Source organism: Fukomys damarensis, unplaced genomic scaffold (genome assembly GCF_012274545.1).
Source record: "Fukomys damarensis isolate Sample0158 unplaced genomic scaffold, DMR_v1.0_HiC HiC_scaffold_29, whole genome shotgun sequence".
In the NCBI taxonomy this organism is placed as follows: domain Eukaryota; kingdom Metazoa; phylum Chordata; class Mammalia; order Rodentia; family Bathyergidae; genus Fukomys; species Fukomys damarensis.
In genome coordinates, this window is record NW_022900941.1 from 32,617,581 (window position 1) to 32,637,377 (window position 19,797).

The 19,797-nt window shown below is 37.4% G+C and overlaps 1 protein-coding gene across 2 annotated transcripts in view; it reads right to left on the minus strand.

The window, feature by feature from the left end:
* Neb (nebulin) overlaps positions 1–19,797 on the minus strand; it is a 224,331-nt gene that overhangs the window by 11,868 nt on the left and 192,666 nt on the right. For both annotated transcript variants that reach the window (XM_033757144.1, XM_033757143.1), the window contains 16 exons: positions 17,056–17,166; positions 16,413–16,517; positions 15,829–15,933; positions 13,923–14,027; positions 12,764–12,874; positions 12,245–12,355; positions 11,564–11,677; positions 10,645–10,749; positions 8,534–8,638; positions 7,743–7,847; positions 7,032–7,124; positions 5,537–5,629; positions 3,835–3,927; positions 3,258–3,350; positions 2,244–2,336; positions 417–509 (listed from right to left, as the gene is read on the minus strand). In XM_033757144.1, coding sequence (XP_033613035.1) covers positions 417–509; positions 2,244–2,336; positions 3,258–3,350; positions 3,835–3,927; positions 5,537–5,629; positions 7,032–7,124; positions 7,743–7,847; positions 8,534–8,638; positions 10,645–10,749; positions 11,564–11,677; positions 12,245–12,355; positions 12,764–12,874; positions 13,923–14,027; positions 15,829–15,933; positions 16,413–16,517; positions 17,056–17,166 — 1,635 coding nt within the window. The remainder of the gene's footprint in view (positions 1–416; positions 510–2,243; positions 2,337–3,257; positions 3,351–3,834; positions 3,928–5,536; positions 5,630–7,031; positions 7,125–7,742; positions 7,848–8,533; positions 8,639–10,644; positions 10,750–11,563; positions 11,678–12,244; positions 12,356–12,763; positions 12,875–13,922; positions 14,028–15,828; positions 15,934–16,412; positions 16,518–17,055; positions 17,167–19,797) is intronic.

Here is a 19,797-nt window from a genome sequence, read left to right on the forward strand (position 1 = left end):
ACCAACAGCAACACAGATGGTTAGAACAGGAAATGAGGCCAACAGTCAGCCCAACAGAATAGATTTTTTGTTTGTTTGGTACCAGGGATCTAACTTGGGACCTTGTGGCTGCGAGACTGGTGGTGGCACCACTGAGCAGAGTAGATCCAGATCAAACTTGCTAAAGCAAGGTACATGTGTACACTTATGTTTTTGAAAGCTGGAGTCATATCTTGGATACTTTAAAAATTAAGTCAAATTATTATATTGTTTAACCAAAGTGGGGAAACATTGATAAGAAATGGTATTAAACTGGGAACAAGATGAGTCAAAATTTTTATTGGGATAAGTTGATTAGATTTTTAAAGTCTAGCCATTAATCTTTTTAAAAGCATTTTAAAAGTAGTTAAAGGGACTTTAAAAAAATTTTCAAATACCGAACTAAAATTTTCTTGATTGTGTTTGACTCTCTCCATCTCTGGAGTGATGGGGAGGGCAATGCCTTTCCCGAGGTTCTCTTTATACAACACCTGTATAACACAAAGAAAGCATCTGCAAAGAATACGAGCAGTCAAAACAGCACCCCTGTCTGTCTTGTGGGGAAACTAGTTAGAGACTACAGTCATTGAGAAAGATCCACCAAGTCCATCACTCTGTGCAGGTACAGCGCCGGGCGAGAACATGCTTAAGTGGCAGTCTACGGATGCTTGTCTTTTTACTCTAACCTGCATAGAAATTTTTACTGCCTATGTTAGGAATTAAGGGGAAAATACAAATAGTTTTATAACAGTACTAAAATGCTCTGTGTATAACAGAAGTACTATTTTAAAATTAGATCAGCAAATGGTTTTCCTACTCAGAATGTTTGTCTTACAATATAACAGATATTTAAAACTCCAGACCAAATCTATGCACTATGGTAAAATCGGCCTTTGCTGAGATTGCACAGATAGTAAAATCTAAAAGTCACTGTTTTAATATATGGTGTTTCCCACAGTATCTAAAATGCCTGTGCACCACTGGGCAGTACTGCCTAATGCAAGCTGTGTTAACAATTAACACAAATGGTTACTTAAAGAAGAAAGAAAATGTGGCCCAGAACCATCTGGATTATTATCCTCAAACAGATTCAAGTCATAATATACTTACTTTCATATAGAAGGAACAATTAAAACTTAATATTAAGAAATGATACAAGTCTTTCAAAAAAGGAATCATTATCATCATCATCATCAATCATCCCAGAGGGACAAAAGTGAATAAAACATTCCGAATGACATAATACCTTACACTGAATATTAACAAAAAGTGGAAGGTTGTTAGAGAACAGTAAGTAAAAACAAGACAAAACAAAGACAGTGGGACCAAAGGAAGTTGCTATTCTAATCCTGGGAAAGAATCAAACTTTAGAGAGTATTTAAAATGACAAAAGCACTTTTGATTACTCTTCCACCTCTAAAAGTAAATCCAAATCGTAACACTTTATTTTCATCTCAGGGATAAGTTAACCTAAGATTTTTATAGACAAATACCACAGACTATATGGGTATCATAGAATTTTTCAGGAACAATTACTAGAACAGAAAATAACATTTTTTGGGGGGCACTGGGGATTGAACTCTGGACCTCACTCTTGCCAGGCAGGTGCTGTGCTGCTGAGCTAAATCCCCAGCTTGACAGAAAATAACATTTAAGATAAATATATGATCCTCTTCCCAAATTTTATTAAAAGTCAGAGGACTTGGATTTCTATTTGTGAATTTCTTATTCAGGATGTGTCAAAATAAGAGTACTTTGGGTCCCAAATAGCATTTAAGTAATTTTCTAGGTGTTACTGTTTATTTGAATAGGATATATGTTAAAGGGACCCTGTTCCCAAGCAAGAGCCAATTGTTTTACATGTAGCCTTGAGATCTGTATTTTTCTTGCAACACTAACCTCAGAACACAGATAAAGAGTTTCAACTAAAGAAGAACTTCAACATTTGGGTTGTTTTGGGGAATCAATTAGTTTCAAAAGTCCCAACAGAACATAAAGGTGAGAAGAGAAGGAAAGGAATGAATTAAAACTTTTAGGGGACAATTATAGGAAGTATATAACATTAGGTCAAATGGTGAGTAAAATATTCAGAAAACAGAAGAATTCAGTTGGTCAGATTTTTTAAAAAATGTTAAATTGATTATTATAAAGGTTCAAGTAGATGTTTTGTTTCATAGAAATTATTATTTTTAATATGGAATTAAAAGGAACTTTTTCCCAAATACCGAGCTAAAGTTTTCTTGATTGCGTTTGACTCGCTCCATCTCAGGAGTGACAGGAAGGGGGGTCCCTTTGCTCAAATTCTCTTTGTACAATATCTGTGTGCACAAAACCAACAATGAAATCAGCCTGTACCATTGTGTAGGTAGACTTGATCTTTAAAACATTGCAAGAAGTATTTTTGTTTGTTTTTACAATGAAGTAAAACAGACATGACTTTAAAACACAGAGCAGCTGTAGCCCACTGTTGGACATTGAGTCGCATGCTGTTCAGTAGCAGACTCTGAGTAGCATCCGTGTGTTCACAGTGCCAGCCTGCAGGTAGGTCTGGCTGGACACACGTATGCTTTCTCTCAAAGACAGAAAGATGAGCACTTAAGCTGGTGGAAATTAACGTGTAATGAATTGTTGGTAACACTAAATTACAAAATAAATAAGTTTGAGGAAACTAAGTAAATATTAGCTTAGTTTTCTGATCCAGAATATATCCCACAGGAAAACCTTTTGATATCTTTCATGGTATACAAAAAAAGAGAAACAAGTAGCTAAGAAAAGTAAATTTGTATTACTGAGTTACTGTGAATTGCTATGTTGTCTTTGAATGAAAATATTTTAGAATCAGTTTTTAAAGAAAAGCTGCAAACACAAAATACAAATAGCCACAGTAAATACAAATAAAATTCTAATTAGCATTGTCCTTTTGAAGAGATGTTAGATTTTATTTTTGACTTAGGCAACACCGTTAGAGACACTTATCATTATTAAAGTGGAATTGGAGGAAGGAAACACTGAGTATTAATAGGTATTTAAGGGAAATGATAAATACCTACATTTTAGAGAAAATGGTTAAAATTTCACAACAGAACTAAAGTAAAAACTAAATTAGATTTGAGGTGAAAACAGGTAATATTTGGTATCATTCCTTTCAGTATATGAATTTAGTTAATGTATAATGTGTTAAAATATTAAATATTATTTTAATAAGAGCAAAGGGATTTTTTTGGTCCCCTAAGAAATACCGAGCTAAAGTTCTCTTGATTGCGTTTGACTCTCTCCATCTCTGGAGTGATAGCTGTGGGGGTTCCTTTTCCCAAATTTTCTTTGTACAAAACCTGTGAGATACAAGAAAGTACCCAGAAGACATTCAAAACAAGTGCAAAGCCTGAAGAAAGGGATAGATTTGAGTGTAGATATGGAAGGAGTTTTTTAGTAAGCAATATTAAGTAAGTATAATACTTTTGGCTTTGTACATCACGATTTTAAGATAAACTCTACAGTGCTAATTCTGGGAATTGGAAAGTACAACAGACAGCACTGAGTTATAAGATGTGAGTATGCTGATGAGGACCTTGTGTTAATGCACATTGCAGTATTCCAGGCCTAAGATTCACTAGTCGGTGGCTGAAAATGTTAAAGTGAAATAAGAGAAGGGGTCATTCTGTATTAAATCAGTTGGTCTGGGTCACATACACACACACACACACACACACACACACAGAATTTGTTGTTAGATGTTACTTGTAAAAAAAGAATGAGGGTTATTCTAGTAGATTTTTAAAATGGGAAATAGTTTCTTATTGATATATTTGTAAATACCGAGCTAAAGTTTTCTTGATTGCGTTTGACTCTTTCAATCTCTGGAGTCACAGTGGTTGGAATGCCTGTTCCCAAGTTTTCTTTGTACATAACCTGTAGAAAATAATTAGAATGCCCCAAAGGCAAAATAAAATGAATTATTTAGCTTTAAAGCCACATGTAGGCTGTTTGGTGAGTACTCATTAAAAAACAATCTAGTTTTTAAATATAACGCCCAAGGACTAAAGAAAATAAATTCCATAGATATTTGTGTTTTCTTCAAAGTAGTCACTTTACCACCTTGAAAACTAGGTACTGGGCTAGGGATTTGGCTCAATGGTTCTGCCATCTGCTTTGCAAGCACAAGGGCCCGAGTTCGATCCCCGGTACCAAAAAAAAAAAAAAAAAAAAAAAAAAAAAAAAAAAAAAAAAAAAAAAAAAAAGAAAACTAGGTACTAAATTACATTTTCTATACTCAGTATTTACTGCATTCCTAAGATGCACTAAACAGTGATAATAGATGTAACAGTGCACCTAGTGTTAGTGCCACGAGTATAATAGATTTGTACTCAATAAATAGGTTGGTTGGTTGTTTTGGTACTGGGGATCAAACTCAGGACCTTGTACTTGTGAGGCAGACGTGGCACCACTGAGCTAAATGCCCAGCCCTAGGTTGCTTGTTTTGATTCTGTAATACTTTTTTTTTTTTTTTTTTTTTGAGTCAGGGTCTTGCTATGTAGTTTAGGCTGGCCTTGAACTCACTATGTAGCACAGGCTGGCCTCCAACTCTTGGCAGTCCTCCCTCTGCCTCACGAGCGCTAGGATAATAGGTGTGCCCCAGCTATTTTTAAAAAATTTTTTTGTTTTTTTGAGATAGGATCTCACTATGTAGTTGAGACTGACCTGGAACTCACTATGTAGCCCAGGCTGGTCTTGAACTCACAGCGATCCTCCTGCCTCAGCCTCCTGAGTGCTGGGATTATAGGCATGTGCCACTACGCCCAGCCTAGAAATCCATATTTTTAGGTGGTAGGGTCAAAGGACTATAACTTTTAATGAAGTAAGGAACTTCCACTTTCTGAGCCACTTGCCTCCCTCCCCGCTTAATGTTAAAATCGTTTAGCTAAAGGAATGACTTCATTTTTAAATAAAATTTTAATATAAAATATAAATTTTTAAATAAATAGACTATAGTATACTACTGCACACAGTAGGGAGCAAGGGGAAAAGCCTACTGGGTTGTGTCAGATTAATTTCTAGACTCGGCAACAAGCAAGCATGTGACATCTTTGTTTTGCTAGGAAGTGTTCAGGAATCTTTGAAAAGCTACCATCTTGGTAACAAAATCATGTTTCTTTAGCCTTTACCAAACAAGGAAGCAAGACTGTATTGAGCAAAAGAACAAAACAGAGAAGGGGAAGAAGTTGCAATTCAGAACAACATAGGAACCATGGGCTAATTTTCTTAAATTAGTGGACATAAAATTTGAAATGGTTTTGTACCATAGGAAGCCAAAGTATACATAGGGAGTGAACCAGAAATGAGTCCTGAATAGTATGACTGAGGTTTCTTGTCTACTTTTGCAACCTTTAGTGCATCCCTTCAGGACCAAGGAGGATTCACAATGTCCCCAAGGCATGGGAGGCCCTTAGCAGAAGGAAGCAGGGCAGCAGCTGAGAGGTGGGCAGCCACACAAATGCATGCTGAGAGTAGGGGCCACTACCGAGCTAATGTGCTTCTGGGTCTCCTTGACGCGTTTTACTTCAGGCAGGTCAGAGATTGGAGTTCCTTGTCCAATTGCTTCTTTATACTTCACCTATATAAAAATGAGAAAGGAAAGCAATTTTACATTCTGTGTAGTCATTCTTTTCAACATGTACATGTATTTGGTTAGCAGTCCTTACAGCTGTTGTGTATGTGCCCTGAAGACTGAACCTAGGGACTTGTGCACGCTGACCACTCTACCAGCGCCTCTACAGTTTTTAAAGCCAGAATAAATACTGTGAGCTCTATACTTAGTTTGGATGGGGCCACATTCTGATACTGCGTCAGAGGAGAACAGTTCTGAGGAGAGGGAACATTGATCTCTTTGGGGGCAGGAGCAGAGTTTCCTACTTTATCATGGGGAAGACATTGCAAGACCCCCAAGCGAATGCCTAAAACCATGGATAGTACTAACTCATATACTCTGCCTTTCCTATGCACACAGGCAAATTTATGGCCATTTTTTATCTTCGTTAAGTACTTATCATGCACTGTGGCCTAATCTTTTGCTGTTTGAGATGTGATAACAAAACTAACATGAGTTTGTTTTTAAAACAGATTCTCACTATGTTGTCCAGGCTGGTCTGAAACTTGTGGGCTCAAGTGGTCCTCCTGCCTCAGCCTCATAAGTAGCTGGAACTACAGGTTCACACTACCATACCTGGCTAGCATGGATTTCCTTTTCCTTCTCCACAAGTTCACAGGTAGAAGATTCGTTTTACTATAGATCATGACAACCTCAGCATATGAGTTTTTCAATTTCTTAAGAATTTTCACCTTTTCACTTAAAGGAAGTGCATTATAACTTCTCTTTTAGACATGAAAATTGCTAGTTTCACTACTTTTACACTTTAGAGACTTTAGGTAAAATAAGGATTACTTGAACACAATCATTGCCATACAAAGTCAGCTGGTCTCACAATGGGGACAGCTAATGAGGAAAGGTGGTAAATATGATGGAAAGAGGTGATTTGTGCCCAGATGGGAAGCCCCAAGATGTCGTCATGCCTCTCAGAATGGTACACAATTTAAAACTTATTTCTGGATTTTCCCATTGAATAATTTTTTGGATCAGCGTTGAGTGAAGGATAACCGAAACCAGAGAAAAAGAAACTGGCTAAGAGAAAACTACCATATTCCAGAGATTCTATACCCAACACTTTCTTTGTCTAAGGCAGATATATTTTCATACAATAGAAGTTCGACTCTATCATCTTCCACTTCCTCCACAAGCCTCTGCTTTCCATATCTCATCTTTACCTCACAAAAACACCACAGAACTGCACTGAGTATGAGATGACTGAACACTGGCACGTACGCAGGGCTGATGGAGGTACACAGCCACTTGTTTAGAATATCAGCTGTTTCTAGTGACAAAGGTTTTCAGTGTACCTCAGAGGACATTGTAAATTATCGAAGGGAAGCGGAAAATACTGCATCTACTGTGTCATTACCGAGCTAATGTGGTCTTGTGTTTTCTTCACTCTTATCATCTCAGGTGTCTTCCCAACTGCTGTTCCTGGTGAGACATCCTCTTTATACAAAACCTGGGAATTCAGAGTCAGGAAATTCAGAAAGGAAACTAGCAATTCCCGGAGAAAGACTAGACACAGAGCTTCTGAAAACAAGACACTAGATGGTATTCTCAGGCAAAAGCTGGAGAACTGCATCTGAGATCTTCTCCATCAGATGCCAAACATACACCACCAAATCACTTTCCATTCTTGAGATATCTTTGAAGATTATCATACCATATTAACACAGGATGAGAAAAATCAGAACATGTTAATTAACAACAATAAAATCCCTCCCATACGAAACATAAAATCCATTAAAAAATGCAAAGTCAGTTATTTTGGGGAAATAAAAGAAAAAAAAATCACTAAGTCAAAAAGAAATCCATCTTCTTGGAGCAAGACAGCACATGTTACTGCTCTGAGATTAAAGAATATAAAAAAGAAGTTACTTTGTTAGATTTAAATTGTTATTTCAGATGGTCTCTGGAGCAATTAAGTTAGAGTAAAGTATGGGTAATTTTAACAGATAACCAGTAGATTAACTGTGAAGGTTTGATGTTAATTATCTCTTATCAATGTGAAGTTAGTATTTTTTTATAGGAGAATGGAATTATTAGGTTAGCATTAGATGGAAAATAAATAATATACCGAGCTGAAATTCTTTTGATTTTCTTTAACACGTAGTATTTCTGGTGTATCTTGAACAACTGTAATTTTTCCTTTACTGTTTTTAAGGTCACACTGGTATTGCAGCTATGAAGAAAGAGTAAATTATCTTAAGACATCAACATTATTGCATTTATTTTTAATTGTTTTACTTGATAAAGTTAAAATCCTACATTTAAAAAATTATGCCACAATAATCACAGTTTGATGGCCAAAGGAAAATTATTTAATAATTAGTTTATAGAGAAACTGATTTGACCAGGGAGAGGGTTCTGGGGATGGAGCTCAGGGCCTCTCACACATGCTCTACCACTAGCTACATTTAAAAAACTTAAAATGTGTAAAATTAAGTTTTTCCTTTCTTTTTGCCTAGATTTAACTTTGAGAAAAACGGATGTCACCAGTAATGGAAGGTGACAACAGTTTACGTTCAGTAGCAGGAAGCTATCTACTAGTACCAGAGGGCCTTTCCTGCTGTGGCTTTGAACTGAAATGCAATGTAAACCCAGAGCCAGTGCAAGCACATGTGCTCTGGGCAAGGGTGGACTGATGGAGGGGGATGTCCGTGTGTGGCCCCAAAGCACCTTCCTAGCCTGCAGGATCTCAAGTACCAGTGAGCTGTGCCTGAGATTCAATAAAAACGTACAGGGCTGAGCTGGGAATTCAGCTCAGTGGTTCTGTCCCTTGCCTCGCAAGTGCAAGGGCCAGAGTTTGATCCCTCGTACCAAACAAACAAAGAAACCCAAAACAAAACAAAAATAGAATAAACATACAAGGCTGAAGTCCTTTTGGTTCTTCCGAACTCTCTGCATCTCTGGGGTGTCCAAAACAGTCTCATAATACGACATGGACTTCTCTGCATCTTCTTTGTACTTTTTCTGAGAATAGATTCCAAGACATAAGAAAAGTAAAAACACCACAGGGATATGGGCCAGTGGCCCTTTCAACTCAGCAGAGGAAAATTTCTTTACATCTTCTTGAGTGTTTACATTTGGAAAAGAGTGGATTGTGGCCAGCCGTCACATCGCGAACATGCCTGAGTTGGGGAGTGAGGATTGAGAAAGGAAAGAACACTCAAGCCTTAGCGGAGACCAAGAGAAGTCTGATTTATTTCACAGAAACAGCTCCTTTTAAAGGCTCACATCAGCAAGAAGCTTTTAAGGGCACACAACAACAGAAAACACCAAGCAATCCTTTTTGTCTTTATGCAAAGACCGGATTTCCTGACTTTTACCGATAACATCAGATCTTCCGCTAACGAGTTCCTGTTATGGCAGGGTCAAAGAACAAAACAAGCTTAACAAACAGTGTCCTTGAAAAGTAACAAATGTTACATAGATTGTGTTGATGCCTTAACTGTACAGGAAGAAGTTATTTTCCAAATGTCAAACTCCAGAGGGCAATGACTGGGCCCCCACAGTTGATGACTGAGCAGGGAGGAAGAACTTGATGTTTACAGAACATGACTCTGATGCTATAGAAACTGGCCTAGTGGGACTGGAGACTCCACTGATGAAGTGGACCTGGGGTCACTTCTGTTCCTTGGCCCATTGCTTTTCCTTGGGCTTCTCTGACCTGCACTGATGAGTCCTTTAGGGGCTTTGCTGTTCTCCTGGTCACATACACAGCCAATCCCACTGGGAGACTAATGTTCCAGTTATTCTCTACAGGAAGAACACTTATTCTACCTTAGAGCCCTTTTTTCTCCCTTTGTCAGTATATCCTTTCACTTATCCCTCTAGCGTTAATTTAGCTTATTTCCCCCACTTTTCAGGGAAATTTGGGTACATAGGGGTGTGGAGGAAAGAGACAAGCCACTTTTGTAACAGGGCTAAAACAATTCTGTCTTTATCTACATTGTATTATCTATGAACTAAATGTAGTGAAAAATTCAGTCTCAAATACACAGCAGTAGTTTCAAAAACATCTAAGCCTAGATTTGATCTCTCTAACTGGGAGCCAATTAAACCAGAGATTTCTGGAAGAAACAAAGTAGTTCCCCAGGAACACATACTTTGCCCCAGAAAAAGTGGCCTGCATGACTCTTCTTAGTTATCTAAGTATAAAGAAAAGAGTTCTCAATTTCCTAAGAAAAGCATATAAGCTGTCCTCCTTTTCTTTCTCTAAGATTAAGTAAAAGTTGCCTCAATTGTTTTGAATAATGATTTAGACATTGATCATTTCTGAGAGAGGTAATCAATTTGCCCACAGAACTTGAAGGTATTTTTGGAGGAAAGGACCGGACTGTTTCCCCTGGCATTAAGACATATCCAGTATAATATCCTGGATTTGAGTGTGAGCTGAAGCTGCTTGCATTAATCCTCAAGCAAGAGGCTTTTAAAGTTATAAAATACATACTTCCTATGAAATTGAGAAGTAATTTTGTGGAAAACACTGTTCCATCATTCAAAAGTACATACTGTTCTGAACTGCAGAGGAAGTAAACTGCCTGCCATATTTTAGGCCTTGAGGAGCCAGCCACACTGAACACACACCAGCAGAGTAAGTGACCAACCTCACCCCGGGACTGGCTAACCTGCTGTTTTCCTCAAACATTAGGAATGTCAAAAGCAGAGGGTATGGCGGCTACTAAGTCTCTCACAGCTTATAGGATGTTGGCCTCCATGGCTCTCCCATGAATGCAACTTGGTAATTTGAAGCTTGACATTCTACCTCTGAGGAATACCCACCCTCGGCTTATTTTATAGTTTATTTAAAATCTAATACAGAAATTTCAACTCTGACCTAAACCTGCACCATCGAAGTAAATCCATTTTGTTCTACCGGTGAAAATTCTGACTTGAAAACACCTCTGTCGGCATTAGTGGGAGGGCTTTTGTTTTTCATGATTGGGACATATGAGAGATATGCTGAAGGTCCTTACCTGGCTCGAAAGGTTCTTGACTTGTTGGGCATGAATGATCTCTGGAGTATCAACCACAGATGTGAAATTGGCCTTTTCCATTTCGGCTGATTGCTTATACTTAATCTATAAAAGGCACCCAAGAGTTGAGTAAATGTTTCTGAAGTGCAGAACAGTTTGGTTTTTGAGACACAATATCTCTACGTAGCCCAGGTTGGCCTCAGACTCTCAATTCTTCTGCCTCAGCCTTTTGAGTACTGGGACTACAGGTACGCACAGCCACATTTGACCATGCACAATCTTTTTTGGATTAAGAGAATAATATTTGTGTTCTAAAAGTTAACGTTCAATAGACATTTCTTCCTATTGTGTGTATAGCTTTATATGAAAGTGAGATTCAGAAAGAAGCATTTATCTGTTGAAAGACATCTATTTAGGTGTAGTGTTGGGTATGTGTAAGAGAAAGATAACCAACAGATAGTAAGACATGGGTTTTTTACATAAGAGTTGGCAGAATAATAAGTAAGCAAAATACCCATATCAATTATCATTAGACAACATGGATACCTAAAAGATGTGTTTAAAATTTTGGCCTTGAAAGCAGAGGAAGAAAGAACTCCCCAAAATACTCTAAGCATGGAATTCTTGGCACCAAATAAGGAGTGGACTGACTAAAAAGCAGAGCCAGAATGTCAGAGTCTACTCCAGCTTCAAGCAGTGATTTGGTTCCCCAACTTCTGCCATTTATTCTGAAGATTCAGAAAGCAGCCTGGCAGAGTCCCTAGTCCTTTCAGTGGAATGGATTCCACTACACAGATGTTCAAGAATGCACTGTATGTGTTTGACTGTCACTGACAATCAAGATGACAGAGGGACAACACTGTATCCTTATAATCACAACTACTTTCTTGAATGATACACCTGGGATAGAAACACTGACCTGACTGGCAATATCAGTAGCATTCTTGGCACGCATAAAATCTGGAGTTTCATTAGCCATGGCATTCAGGCCCCTTCCTTTGACTTCTAGTTCCAGGTCTCGCTTATATTCTTTCTATAGATGCATTATTAAAAAGAAAAAAAAAGTCACTTAACGTCTAGTAGGTGGTAACTGACCAGAGTGACTGTGAAATATAAATCTATATAACAAACCACCTCAGTTGTCACAGGTAGTGTCTGTCTGAGCATTACATTCAGTTTCATGAAATAGGATGGAGTGGTGAAAAGCTACTGTAAGAAAATGCCCTATGTATTTCAGTCAACACAGCTCCTCCTTTTGAACGCCTCTATCACTCTCTACTTAAGAAAGTTAAATAGAAAATTTTAAATCTGGTTTGTTATATAACTAGGATTAAATTTAGATATATACCACTTCATGCTGTGTTTTAATTTAAATAAGCACATCAAATATATCAAGGTTAAATAAAAATATTAGATAAATAATTAGTTATAACAACCATTCATCAGAAATTGACATATTTTATTTAATGGTTAATAATGCTGGATATAGAATTTGCTATTCAAAAAGCTTTATCTCTTTCTGGATATGTGTCTTTTGGTGCAATTCGAGTAAGAAAAGATATTCTATTACTTATGTGCATGTGGTTGTCTGTGGTCTTACCTCATTGAGAATTTGAGTGGCATTCTTTGCTCGTACCATGTCAGGAGTATCTTCCATTTCAGTGAGACCCTTTCCACGGATGCTTTCCTCTAGGTCTTTCCTGTACTCTCGCTATATCACAAAGTAAAAGTAACAGTACTGACAAGAAAGCCTAAGTTGTTCTCTTAGGTGAATAGTGAAAACAAAAACAAAACAGAAAACAACCCTTCCCATTTTTAACAGCTCACTGTTAAGATATAGTCAGAGGTGGGGTATAAGCTTCATCAGTTAATATTAAATATCAAATAAAAGAGTAGGAATTAATAGAAGGGTAAAGTAAGCATATTTTCACTAGGTATTCCATAAGAAATTAGAAGATTTATCAGGGTAACAGATTAGGTGGTAGCACCAAACACATGTGAACTCAACCTGAAACTTGCAGTTAGGTGGTGAGGAAAATGGCAGCGGGAATACATTGGTGAGTGTCATTAGTGCAATTATTTGGATGAAGAGGGAAAGAAAAGACCAAGCGGCCACTACCTCGCTTGCTATTTTGGTTGCATATTTGACATGTAATAAAGCTGGCGTGACTTCCAGGCCCGTTAGGTTTCTGCCTTTAATGGACTCTTCATAATCTTTCCTATATTCTTTCTAATGTGAGTAGGAAGAAAAGACAAGTTAAAAAAATCTTTTTTTATAGTTTTAGGAAGAAAAAAAATCTCAATATGGCCTCTTAAGACAAAGTTCTAATGGGCACACATTTGACACTTGTCTGATTGTCCTGGAAATATTTTGCCTACAACAGCCCTGAGGAAGCTGAGGTTGAGAATCTTCTTTGGGCCTCAGATTTTTTTTAAACCTTAATAGGATTTTAAATTAACAGAAGAGTTGTAAGTAAAAGAATGCCCACAGCTTCTTTACTTGGATCCACCACTAGTTTGAAATGATTTTAAGCTTTTAAGCTCCAAAACTGGTACTTTTGTCAAGAACCATTTATCTATATAGTTGCAAATAGGTCCCCATGGAGAAGAGGCAAACAAATTCCAAATAAGCCTGTTTCCAAAGAAACAGACTTTCTAAGATTCAAAATAAGATCTCATTCCTCTCTGCTTGAGGTTAAAAATGAAAAAAAAAGTTTTTAATGCCTCCACTAGAAAAGGAAATATGACACCTTGATTTTTAATTTTCTGGGGTCTTGATATATGTCTTGATTACTGATCCCGTTTTGACTTGGGGCATCCTACCAAGAACAGACAGCATTTCAAAATGAATGATACATCTGCATAGAGGGAACTTTTCATTTATCAAAGAAAAATTAAAATTATATTCTATATAATTTTTTCAGTGCTAAGTAGTTTGCTGTGTTTTTATTTTATGAAAATGGCTGTTAAAATAAATCATAAATGATAAGTATCTACTATTTAGAACATTTTTTTTTTTTTTTGGTGCCGGGGATCAAACTCAGGTCCTTGTGCTTGCAAGGCAGGCAGCAGAACCACTGAGCTAAATCCCGGCCCTAGAACACTTTTTAATAACACAACTGAGGGATTTCTGTAATGAAAAAGATTTTAGTATTCGCATGTTAAAAAGTTCTAGCCTTACCACTTTTGGAACATCAGGAGGCTGGATGCATTTGTTGGCAGTCTGTTCAGTAGTGTAATGATATCATCGATGTGTGATGTGTTTTTGCAGAACTTACCCCACTCTGCATCTGCTGAGATTCCTTGGCAGTGATGTAGGTTGGTGTTTCAAAGTCCAACATGGGCTTTCCTCGTTCCTTTTCATATTTTTCTTTGTATTTCACCTAGCAATGAAAAGCTTTGTTAGACACTTCTTTTCTGGTGGTTTTTAGTCAGAGACCAGGTTAAGGACAGTACTTTTGAAATGATTCATTATTGGGTCATCTCATTGTCACTTCCGTTTATGGCTGTCTTTCAGGTACAGGAGCTTTCTGTGGGTTGTGGTGGAGAGATATAATCAGGATGTAGATTCAATTCAAGGAGACAAAGAACCACTGACAAGAATCAGCTGAAAGAAATATTGATGCAAAGAAATACATGGAAGAGAGTGTACATACTACATACTTAAGGCTGGAGAAGGTTTAATGTGTAAATGCTAACACTTTAACATATTTAGTCAGTATTTCTGATTTTTAAAAATTTCCATTTTTATTTCACACGAACTTTTAGAGACCTGGGGTTTTGACTGACTAGATAGCATGCAGCTTTATTTATAAATAAACAATTCTTTGGGTCATAATGGATCAAATATTTCATCCAGCCCACATGTACTGGTATAGAAATGAAGCTAGTTTACATGTTTTTGTTTTGTTTTGTTTTGTTTTGTTTTGTTTGTTTTTTGAGACAGGGTCTCACTGTGTAGTTGAGGCTACCCTGGAATTCACTTATGTAGCCCAGGCTGGTCTAGAACTCACAGTGATCCTCTTGCCTCAGCCTCCCGAGTGCCGGGATTACAGGCGTGCGCCACCACGCCTGGCTACTAGTTTACATGTTGACTGAACTGTTAATAAACCTGACGCTCAGTCCTATTTTACAAATATAATTTCCTCATAACATGTGATTAGAAATGGGGGAGCCACGTGAATGCTCATATTTCCGAGGGGACAAACTGAAAGGGAAGCAAAGGCCTTTGTTCACACAGCACCTGAAGGGCATTGCTCGAATCTCAGCTCTCTTGGTTGTAGCAAGACTTCAGAATAGAGGCGTGGGGGTACGTGCTGCTTTATGCAGGGCATTCCTAGTAATCTATCTACCTAGTGACTAACCAAACGGGACCTCAGTAACGGAGAATTTGTGATCCAGAGGTCATATGATAACAAGTTCTTTCCTCTGAAGATTATTTGACAAATTTAATAATTTCTTAAATATCTAGAGATTCCTTCAGTGGTAGATCTGAACATGTCACCTCTCTTGTTCAAACCTTCCTAAGACTCCCTGTCTTTCTTGAAGGCTTCCTATTCTGAGACGAAGACCAAAGAAGATATGGGAGTTCCTGGGAGGGGTTTGTCTCTCTTGTAACTCTCTCTTCATGCTTCCAGCCGTGTTATAAACTGAATAACACATTGCACGTGTATATTTCTCCACAAGAGATAAATGACATTACCATATATTACAACATACTTCAAGACATTTCTAAATTCAAAGCCCTCTCTCCTTGTGCAGTGTTTTCAAGCATATAAGAGAAAGACCATATGCAAAATAGAAGATGAAGTAGGGAGATCTTTTTCAAATGGATAGGAGAACACATGATGGAGGTAGGGAGGGTAGGGAGGGAAAAGAATGAAAAAGATGATTAAAATATAACGTCTTTGCAAATGGGGAGGGAACCAACAGTTAGAAGGAGCAGGAAGGGAGGGAGGGGAAGGGTAGGGGTAAAAATTTAAAAAAAATTTTTAAAGAGAGAAAGGAAAGAATTAAGATGTATTATGTACATGTACCAACTCCACACAATAACTGTAATCATTATATACTACATATATGTACTAATAAAGAAAGCATCATTCCTGTTCTTGAGTGAATCCCTGAAATTTTCTAACATCATAGGTGAATGTGTACCAGAGGAAAAGTCAGTCTTGACCAACTTACTATACTCTGTAACTCTGTGGCCTCTTTCAGGTGAAGCTGCTCCAGATTGTCTGGTATCGTGTGGTAGTGGCCTTTACTCTTCTCATATTTCTTCTTGTACTGGTACTGAAAGGGGGTGGGGGAAGGCACATGGTTTGGAAAGCTGCTCAGGATTTCTATTTTTCCTCTTTGGATTTGACATTTTCACAGCAGCATTGTCAAGACCAAACTAAAATTAGCAAACTCTAAAGGATTAAGAAAAAAATTTAAAAGATGAAGAGCCAGGTTTAGTATTGTCAGTTAATACAGATAAAAACACTCAAGTTGCATGGCTTCTTCAAAGTAGGTGTTAAAGGTTAAAAGTGAAAGAAACTATTTCAGGTGATAGTTCTATGTACATAGAAGGAGAAGAAATGATTAATCAGGGAAAAATGTAAACACTGCAAAAATACTGACTAATGATGCAGTTTGGATAAGTATAATCAGATAGCAGAGCTTTGTAATAAATCCGGTGTATCAGCAGCAGAGGTGCATGTGAGCTCAGAGAAGGAACTGAGTTGCAAATGGGTAAATAAGTTGTTTCTGGAACAAATGATTGAGCTTACAGAGCTCGCAAGTTGGCTTGTGTTGAGGACGTGATGCATTATCAGAGATTCCTTCATGTCAGTCACAGGTTTGTGAAGTTTCTTCAGGTCTGCCTTATATTTAACCTGTGAGTTCAGGAAGGAAAAAGAGAAATGACATAAATAGAAAACAGAGCAGCACTAATGAAAATCGAGCTAAGATATTTCATCATGAAAACAAATGCTAGATATAGTTATAAAAATCATACCTTGTTCAGAGCAGCCAAAGATGGAAAAAAACCAAGTGTCCATTAATAGATGAATGGACAAAACCAAATAATGAAGTTTTGATACATGCTACAATATGGATGAACCTTGAAAATATTACACTAAGTAAAATAAGGTAAACACAAAAAGAAAAATATTATGATTCCACTTATATAAAATCTGTGAAAAAGGTAAGTACACAGAGACATAAAGGAGAGCAGAGGCTACCACTGGGTAAGAGGAGGAAAGGACAGTTACAGAGATTTTGTGTGGAATGATGAAACGTTGTGGAGATAGATCATGCTGATAGTTGAACAACATTGTGCATGTAATTAATGCTATGAGTTATACACTTAAACATGGCTAAAATGGCAAATGTTATGTTACATTATTTAATCACAATTTCAAAAAAACATACCTCGCTTGCAAGATTATTAGCATCTTTCATGATTTTATAAAGCTGGCTGTCTTTTGGATTGTATTTTGGTGCCTTGCCCTTCTCTTTGTCAAAATTTTCTCGGTATTTAACCTAATAAAAAATTCAAACATTCAGATTATTTCTGTAAATCAATCAATCTGGGAACTGTTGAATAGTGGAAACATAAATGCCAAAGAATATGCATACATTATACACAAAGAGATCATATAAGTCATTATCCAAACTAGGACATTTTTAAGCGTAAAGGGTGAATTATTAACAACTAATAGTTATATAGGGGCATAGAGAATCAAGTATGAGATCAAGTGATATAATATTGACCTTGCTCATTTTTATATTATCCAGAAGTGTGAAAATTACCTCATTTTAATGCAAAATAAAAATAAGAGAAAAAGGTATCAGGCTAAACTCTGAGGAGCAATCTAATGTACTTGATTTGGAGCATTTTGCATTTCCTAACTAGCAAAACCAAAAATACTTTGGGTCTACTGTGGGGTGGAAAAATAGTTGTATACAATCAAGAGGATTGAGAAATAAGAATCTTTTAAATTAGGAGAATTTATTACTATTTTAGAATAGTACTTTGACTATAAACTCAATTTTAAAAATAAGCATAGTTCTTGGCATTAATAGTTGCTCAAAAAACATGATTTGGTTGAATGATAGGAAGAAACAGTCATTATGCCTAAGTATATCTAAAGAAAATGACTCCTAAGAGAAATAAACTGAATAACTGAGAAAAAGAAAAACAGACTGATGCCTTTGTCAATAATATTGGAAGGTTAAGTCCTGAAGAAGAATTCCATTTGTTTGAAAAGGAGCTACTTCTACAGGTTAGCTGACTAACAGGCAATATTTAACTCTCAGGGGAGCCTCGAGTTTCTGCTACTGCTAAGACGAAAGCTTCACTCGTTAGTCAGCATACCGGCATTGAGTCACTGGGATATGTAACTCTGTGGGCATCTAAAGGTAGTAAGTATCCTCGCGCTTCGGCACTGTGCTTCCCTGCCCCACCATTGACATATGTAGCACAAGAGACACAAAGAGAGACCACTGAAATGCCAAAAACAGTGAGATCTGCTACGTGGAATAAAATATATTTGCAGCATTGAGGCTCACATACTTTGAATCCCTCCAGAGTGAGAGTGCAGAGAGAAGACAAGCATACAGGATGGGGCAGGGGAAGGCAGCACGCTGAGATAGACACACAAAGACAGACACAGAAAGGCAGTGCTGCTGGAAGACAAAATGTAAGCAATAATACAGCAGCTCTGCTCTGAAAGACATTTACTCGCAAGATAAAGAAATGGAGAGTGGGTGAAGGAGAGTTAGAAGTGAGGAACTGGAGTCTAGATCAAAAGAAGGCAACTTCTCCTTAGGGATATAGAAACCCAGAAGATGGAATGTTCCCCTAAAGTAGGCAACGCCAATGAGAAAGTAAACCAAACATGCAGCAGATGGGTGGAGAAAAGAAGTCAGAGGCCCATTTCCAGTGAGAGTAGTCGGTTCTAGAAGTATGCTGAAAGTCCTCTTTCTGTCTTAATAGGAACTAACTCATTTATGAGAATATATTCATTCTTAAGAACAGCAATTCCATTGATTTCACTTTAGTTTCAAGTTAAATTTCCAGCTTTAAAGAAAGTGTATGTCTCCACAAGAAGGCCACCATGCAAAGGCAGCCTCACACCACTGCTAATATGAATCTGAGGCAACACTTGGGGCCTTCCTTCCTGGCTCGGTCTGTTTAAGAACTACTACATCTCGAAGGATCCAGGACCTCAGGAAGCAGTAGAACGGTGTTGGATCAAGTGGTAAAGGTGGTAACAATGTATACATGTGGCATTATGGAGTGGGTTCCAAGCCTGCTTTTTCTTGTAAACCATAGAAGCCTGTGAAGTAACTGCGATGCCATGGACCAGCAAGAGCAAGATCAGTCTTCTGTCATCCCATTAAGCTCAGATATCGGGCCTATTATGGATATATTGTAGGGAAGTGTTTATGAATTAAATATTTCCCAGAAGCTTTTGGAAGCAGTCCAACATCTAATTGCTCAGATGTTTTTCAGAGAATAGAATTATATGTTGGTACTTATAAAGAACAATGAACAGTTCTTGTTGTGAAGACTGTAAAATAAAGAGTGTAAAAGCTGGGTCAAAACAGAGTGTTTTTTTTCTGTTGATTCGTACTATGTCTAAACCAAGAGACTATATCAACTAACAGCCTTAAATGTTTGAAATAGCAAAGATGATAGATAACTTTAGAAGAAACAGTGGTTTTCTTTGTATGGCTGGAGGTGAGATTCTCAGTTTGTTTTCATTTCATCATTTAATTTGATCAGGCATCAGCAGCTTAAACAGTCTATCTTTCCACATCTCGTCTTTTTATTCCAAGTACATAACTGAGGGAAAATTTCACGCAGCAAAGAGGGATGTGTATACAAAAGTCTATCCTTCTACACATTTCCACAGCATTCTACACATTCCAACACAAAATCTATAGAAAAAAAGTGCAACTTTTGATGAGAGAAAAAGAAAGATGACTGTGGGCTTGCTGGTATCAGTCTTACATCACAGATGAGAACATTAATTTTCTTAAGATTCCTCACCATAGGGATAACATAAGGTGTGGCGCTGTGTCCTTGCTCTCTCCTTTGGCCTGTGGGGTATTCTGCCTAAAGTACTTACCGAGACAGCAAAGTCAGAGCAGGGAGAGCCTACAGAT